Source organism: Sinocyclocheilus grahami, unplaced genomic scaffold (assembly GCF_001515645.1).
Source record: "Sinocyclocheilus grahami isolate Dianchi unplaced genomic scaffold, SAMN03320097.WGS_v1.1 scaffold707.1, whole genome shotgun sequence".
In the NCBI taxonomy this organism is placed as follows: Eukaryota; Metazoa; Chordata; class Actinopteri; order Cypriniformes; family Cyprinidae; genus Sinocyclocheilus; species Sinocyclocheilus grahami.
The window spans coordinates 1276979-1284344 of record NW_015505886.1 but is presented as its reverse complement, the minus strand read 5'-3'; the positions used below and the strand labels follow the sequence as shown (position 1 = coordinate 1284344).

Sequence of the window (7366 nt, the reverse complement as noted above, 5' to 3'; positions counted from 1 at the left end):
ACATATGCTTTATGTATTTAATCCCATTCTGTTAAGCAATGTCTTTGCTTCTGACCTTCGATGATCCAGTTCAAGCGTAATAATAAGCAACAATTACTCTAGACAAACATTTGTGTGTCTCTTTTTATTGCTGAAGTGTGTTGAAATGTCTTCTTCTGCATTCTACTGTATGGACGTACATTTACTTTCCCTTCAGCCTGTCTTTGCTTCTGACCTTCGATGATCCAGTTCAACCGTACTAATAAACACAAATTACTCTAGACAAACATTTGTGTCTTTGTTTATTGCTGAAGTGTGTTGAAATGTCTTCTTCTGCATTCTACTGTACGGATGTAAATTGACTTTCCCTTCAGCCTGAGGCTTATTCATTTCACTTTTGGTGTGAAAAGGCTTTTATGTTTGCCCAAAATATAACTTATTTATTTTAAAAACAAACAAGCAACCCCTGTCCAGATTTAAAAAGTAACAGAAAAGTAACGTAACGCATTACTTTCCATAAAAAGTAACTAAGTAACGTAATTAGTTACTTTTTTATGGAGTAACGCAATATTGTAATGCATTACTTTTAAAAGTAACTTTCCCCAACGCTGCTCCTACACTATTTTTCATCACTTTGGTTTATCAACAAATCTTAATATAATGGATATCCAAGTGGATATAGAGATTATCTATTTTTTTTAATGATCCTATCTATATTAATAATGTTAAATACTTTATATCGACAGTATTTACTAGTGTAAATGTCTGAAGACATCAAATGTATTTTTATTTATCATTTTTAAGTGTGTGTGTATGCGCGCGCGCGCGTGTTAACATTAATATTCATACATTACTATAAATACAAACCATTTAGTCTGTTTCGTTTCAGAAATTATTTCAAGCAATATTTTTTCAAACGTTTGTTGTTTTGTACGTGCGATTTTTATCTAAATAGGAAAGTAGCGATTTTTCTTCTTTTGTGTTGTTTTATTAACACCTTTTTATTTTTAAATGTATCTTACTTTTTGTAAGTTTTGTAAGTAGATACAAAATTGTTTTACTTTTTGTTAAAACAATGTAAACTTGTTCGTATGGTTAACTGCAACAAAACTGCAAAAAATTTTCTTGTTTATGTTTATATGCATATACAAATGAGAAATAAGTTCACAGAAATGCCTGTCTACATGTACATTTCATAAATTATTTTAAGCAATAATGCTGCAACACTTTATACTTGTAAAGTGTATCTTGTTGTATATATATATTAGTTATATAAATATATAATAAATATAAAATATATAATATAATATTTTGCATAACATTATATAATGGTGTTATATTACATTTAAAGTAATATTAGATAATATTGTTAAAGTTTATATATAATGTTTATCTATGTTGTATTTATTACATATAAAACATACAATACAAAATAATAATAATAATAATAATAATAATAATAAATGTGCCGGATCATAATTAAATCATGTAAACTTATGCATGTTGCTCAATGTAATAATAAAAAAATTCAACATTTCTCTTGATTTTGTTCATGTATAGATAAATAAATAACAGCTTGTATGGCACACATCGCCGCCCAATCATCAAACAGCTCCTCCTGTGTCACTGACCAATCAACAGGCAGCAGCGGTCAGTGACGCTCGAGCATGCGCCGGAAGTGTGGAGGAGGACTCGTGCTCGACTCGATAGGCATGACTTTCTGTCTGGAGCTGCAGGCCGCGAATCGATCAGACACAATGCGGTTTATAGAGGCATAATAGCGGGGTTCTCTCATGACAGGACCGCACTGCTCCGCTTGAGGCCGCTGGATGGAGAAACAGCAAACATGGCGAGCTAACCGGGTGAGTTAGCGCGTCTGAGAGGTCAAATGAAGTGTCCTGTACATCTGCTGGGCGAGGGGAGGGACACAACAGAAGCTGCTGTTTGTTTCAGGGGTATATTGTCTTGTGTAATGCGCATGTGCAGTAGATACCATGCAGCTTCACCATGAAAAGGTCACAATGACTGATAAACATTCAGCTCTGTGTCAGAGCCAAATAACTAATGGAGGACAGAAGAAAGGGTGTCTGTTACATCTGTCACTGGCTATTTATGATCATGCATGTCAAATATGAAAAGAGCTGCATCAAGGTAGTGTGGTCCCTCAAAATTCAGTAACAACAATTTCTACTCTAATGCAATTCTTCCATTGACTAAATCCCAGTTGTTATAAACAGGTTTTGTCATCAGGTTAATTCTAAATATTATAATATATAATATAATATAATAATAATTGTCTCCTCTTTAAAGTTTACTTTGGCACAACAGCGGTATAATTAAAAAATAAATATTTATTAAAAACTTTAGTTTTAATTCTGACAGGTATAATCCTGAGGAATGCGTGGTATTCTAGTAATTTACAGATTAATATGAAAGGATTACATTCTTTTTTTAGTAATAAAAATGTTTCATTTTTAAATGCCAAGCCCTATTTTTCTGGTTAATTCTAAATATAATGCTATGATTTTCTCTTCATTAATGTTTACTTTAGAACAACAGAGAACATTTATATATATATATATATATATATATTTATATATATTTATTTATTTCAAGAAGTATAATTCTGTGCAAAGTATGGCATTCTAGTGATTTAGAAATTAATATAAAAATTAAGATTTTAGAAACATTCTGATTTACGTGTTGTTCATGGTAACAAATATGCAATGCTTCATATACACACTACATTAATTTTGTGAATAAAAATGTGTTTTATTTTTTAAATGGTTGGTGGTATTTAATTTATAATCTAATGCAATTTTGCCAAGCCCTATTATTCTGGTTAATTAATTCCAAATGTGATGCTATAAATATTTTGAATGTTTACTTTGGAACAATAAAGATATCATTTAAAAACAAACATTTATGACAATTATTTTTACTATTATTATTATTTTGACAGGTATAATCCTGGAGAATGTGTGGCATTTTTAGAATGAGAGATTTACATTACATTTCGATTTACATTATAAAATGTAATTCTTTTTTATTTAGTATATTTTTTATGATGGATGTTGTTTTATTTTACTTTTTATAATTGTTTTACTTTAAAAATTATTTTGTTTTGTGCTCAGACTGCTCACAGTAAACTTGTTCATCTTCTTCACTGTAACAGAAATCAATGCATTTATATTACTAAATAATATAATTATTAAAAATGAATATATTTTCATCCCATTAAAGTTGACTGTTTAACGTTTAAGATTGTAAATCTTGGTCATGGACAAGTGTTAAGCAATACAATCTATACATAAACTGCATTTGAAAGGTTCATTTATATTACAAACCTTCATATAACAAAAATAAAGACTGTAATAAAAATGTGCATATTTCATAGATTTCAGATGTTCAATATCTGCTTTTGTGTTTACACGTGTCAAGAAATTATCTCTGCAGAGCATATGATTATGGCATAACCCTGCAGTCACATGACCTTTGAACTCTGTACCTTCAGATCTGCAGTTTTATTGGAACTGTTGTGATTTTGTCATTTCAGGTCGAGCGGGAGCGGAGTGAGTGTGTGCGCGCGTGATTTTGTGTGTGAGGTCATCGACCGCAATGATGCAACAGAAGCGCAACATTCAGATCATCGAGTGGGAGGATCTGGACAAGAGGAAGTTCTACTCTCTGGGCGTCTTCATGACCATGACCACACGGGCCGCCGTCTACCCATTCACCCTGATCCGCACCAGACTGCAGGTCCAGAAGGGGAAGTCGCTCTATAACGGCACCTTCGACGCCTTCTGGAAGATTCTGAAGGCCGAGGGGACGCGTGGCCTTTACCGAGGGTTCATGGTCAACACGTTCACGCTGATCTCAGGTCAGGCCTACATCACTACCTATGAGCTGGTGAGGAGACACGTGTCCTGTTACTCGTCCAGTAACACCATCAAGTCTCTGGTGGCGGGCGGCGCGGCCTCGCTGGTGGCCCAAAGCATCACGGTGCCCATCGACGTGGTGTCCCAGCAGCTGATGGTGCAGGGTCAGGGGTGTCAGCTCACACGCTTCAAACTCAAGTCCAAGATGGTGATGGCCACATCCAAGCACAAAGTGACGTTTGGCCAGACCAGAGACATTGCGGTGCAGATTTTTCACGCGGATGGATTTCGGGGCTTTTATCGTGGATATGTGGCATCGCTCCTCACCTATATACCCAACAGCGCCATTTGGTGGCCGTTTTATCACTTTTATGCAGGTAAAGAAAATATGTGACCCTGGACCACAAAACCAGTCATAAGGGTCAATTTTTTTAAATTGCTGAATAAATAAGCTTTCCATTGATGTATGGTTGGTTAGGATACAACTATTTGAAAATCTGGAATCTGAGGGTGCAAAAAAATCTAAATATTGAGAAAATCGCTGTTAATGTTGTCCGAATTAAGTCTTTAGCAATGCATATTACTTTTTGATATATTTACGGTAGGAAATCTACAAAATGTCTTCATGGAACATGATCTTTATTTATTATCCTAATGATTTTTGGCATAAAAGAAATATCGATAATTTTGACTCATACAATGTATTGTTGGATATTGTTACAAATATACCCGTGCTACTTATGACTGCTTTTGTGCTCCAGAGTCACATATTTAATGACGGAGAAAAAATTGGATCCCAACACCAAAACTGATATTAAAGCATTAATTTAGCTGAAAACCTAATTGAAAAGAAAGTGTAATTAATAATCAATGAATTAATACAATGAATTTAATAATCAGCACTCAAATAAGAGTTGTCTTTAAAAACATATAAAAAATAACCATTATAAACTTTTAAAAAATAACCAACCATGATAAGAACACATTTTTAATACTAAAAAGAATGAACAAGTTGATGTTAAGTTTTTATATGAACTTTTTAATGATACAATTATCCAGTCATTATCATTGTTGAAATATAAACATTTAAACAGCCGTCATAAAAACATTGATAACAGATTTATTCAAACTCTGAAAACAGGTTAAGTAAACTATATCCTGAATTTGTAATATTCAGTCGGCTATTTGTTTAATGTTTAATATTGAAAATCAGTATCTTTGAAAGGTAATAAAATATATATTATATAATAAAATCTATGTGACATTTACTATTCAAACATACATTAAATAATGACGACTGCAAGTTAGGTAAAATATATATTAAAAACGTAATATCAGTATGTATTATAATGCATTTATTTTGGACGATGCTCATCTCCAAAACACTGATTGATATATTTTTCATATTTCAGTAACTTAAACTCTTTCTTTCAATATAATCTCTGATGTTCATTCATGTTTATTTTTCATACTTTAATGATCAAAAAGAGGAAGAGATGGCGGATTCACATTAAAGTGCGACAAAACGACATTTGTTGTTTGAATTTTATGATAAGATTGACAGAATTTGAAAACTCAGACATTGTTTCATATTGACACTAGTAACAAAGCACAAACAAGACAGTCAAAACGCGCCTGTGGAGAAGCGCTAATTAAACTGTGGTATCGACCAGTGATTTCGGTTCTCCAATATATTTTCGGTTGCCGAAGTTTCGGTGAACTGAAATGTTACTTGATAAATGCTCTTACTTTGTAACATAAATCCCGTGGGCTCATGTGTTTCCACAGTTTTGACCTCAGAGCACTCGCTCTATTGAACACCCCACCTTCCACATGGACCTAGAGACCTCAATCACTTCCCCACATACTGCCTTGTCACCTTACTGTGCTGTATTTCATTGTGTAAAATCTCATTTATCATGGTCAAGATGTCAACTACACTACCTCAGCACTTCCTGCTTAATTGCAATAATGTTAATGTAAAATAAAATAAATCATGTTTATTTTTCGCACACATAATGTTTACATTTATGCACATCTGTTGTCTTATGTTATGTGTCCTCTGTGTACTGTGTTGTATAGCATGTTGTGTATATTGTATATTGCATTGTGTAAAGCGTATTGGATTGTATAGCGTATAATGTATATTTAATGGTAGTCTTTAGTGTATAATATGTGTGCAGAAGGCACCTCCACCAGAGTTTCACTGTACATGTACAGTGACAATCTTCCCCACATACTGCCTTGTCACCTTACTGTGCTGTATTTCATTGTGTAAAATCTCATTTATCATGGTCAAGATGTCAACTACACTACCTCAGCACTTCCTGCTTAATTGCAATAATGTTAATGTAAAATAAAATAAATCATGTTTATTTTTCGCACACATAATGTTTACATTTATGCACATCTGTTGTCTTATGTTATGTGTCCTCTGTGTACTGTGTTGTATAGCATGTTGTGTATATTGTATATTGCATTGTGTAAAGCGTATTGGATTGTATAGCGTATTATGTATATTTAATGGTAGTCTTTAGTGTATAATATGTGTGCAGAAGGCACCTCCACCAGAGTTTCACTGTACATGTACAGTGACAATAAAGTTATCTCTCTCTCTCTCTCTCTTTGCAGAGCAGCTCTCCAGACTGGTTCCGGTGGACTGTCCGCACCTCCTCCTGCAGGCCGTGGCGGGACCGATGGCTGCAGCTACAGCCTCCACCCTCACCAACCCCATGGACGTGGTCCGAGCCCGAGTACAGGTACAAACTCACCCATAACCTGCTGTAATTCATATTGTTATTTGTGACCCTGGAGCACTAAACCAGTCATAAGTAGTCAGCACAGATATATTTGTAGCAATAGCCAAAAATACATTGTATGGGTCAAAATGATAGATTTTTCTTTAATGCCAAAAATCATTAGGATATTAAGTAAAGATCATGTTCCATGAAGATATTTTGTAAATGTCCTAACGTAAATATATCAAAACTTTTAATTTTTGATTAGTTATATCCATCGCTAAGGACTTCATTTGGACTTTAAAGGCAGTTTTCTCAATATTTTGATTTTTTTTGCACCCTCAGATTCCAGATTTTCACATAGTTGTATCTCAGCCAAACCATAAATCAATGGAAAGCTTATTCATTCAGCTTTCAGATGATGTATACATCTCAATTTTGAAAAATTGACACTTAAGACTGGTTTTGTGGTCCAGGGTCACATTTAAGTATATTGTTTAAATCTTTAAAAGAACACTCCACTATTTAGGCTCATTTTCCAGCTCCCCTAGAGTTAAACAGTTGGGTTTTACAGTTTTCGAATCCATTCAGCCGATCTCCGGGTCTGGCGGTAGCACTTTTAGCTTAGCTTAGCATAGATCATTGAATCTGATTAGACCGTTAGCATCTCGCCCAAAAATGACCAAAGAGTTTCTATATTTTTCCTATTTAAAACTTGACTCTTCTGTATAGTTACATCGTGTACTAAGATCGACGGAAAATGAAAAGTTG

At 33.9% G+C, this 7366-nt stretch overlaps 1 protein-coding gene across 1 annotated transcript; it reads left to right on the top strand.

Annotated features, from left to right (window-relative positions):
- Positions 1–1610: 1610 nt before the first annotated feature.
- Positions 1611–6634, top strand: LOC107559966 (solute carrier family 25 member 44-like). The gene is made up of 3 exons (XM_016243995.1): positions 1611–1841; positions 3536–4234; positions 6489–6634. Exons 2-3 carry the CDS (start codon positions 3598–3600, stop codon positions 6632–6634), a joined length of 783 nt encoding a protein of 260 aa, XP_016099481.1. The 5' UTR covers positions 1611–1841; positions 3536–3597.
- Positions 6635–7366: the final 732 nt, after the last annotated feature.

Bases quoted from the DNA above. Each gene is read 5' to 3' on its own strand.
- LOC107559966 (XM_016243995.1), top strand. From the start codon at position 3,598: ATGATGCAACAGAAGCGCAACATTCAGATCATCGAGTGGGAGGATCTG. The intron at 4,235-6,488 runs GTAAAGAAAATA...CTCTCTTTGCAG, and splicing joins GTTTTATCACTTTTATGCAG to AGCAGCTCTCCAGACTGGTT.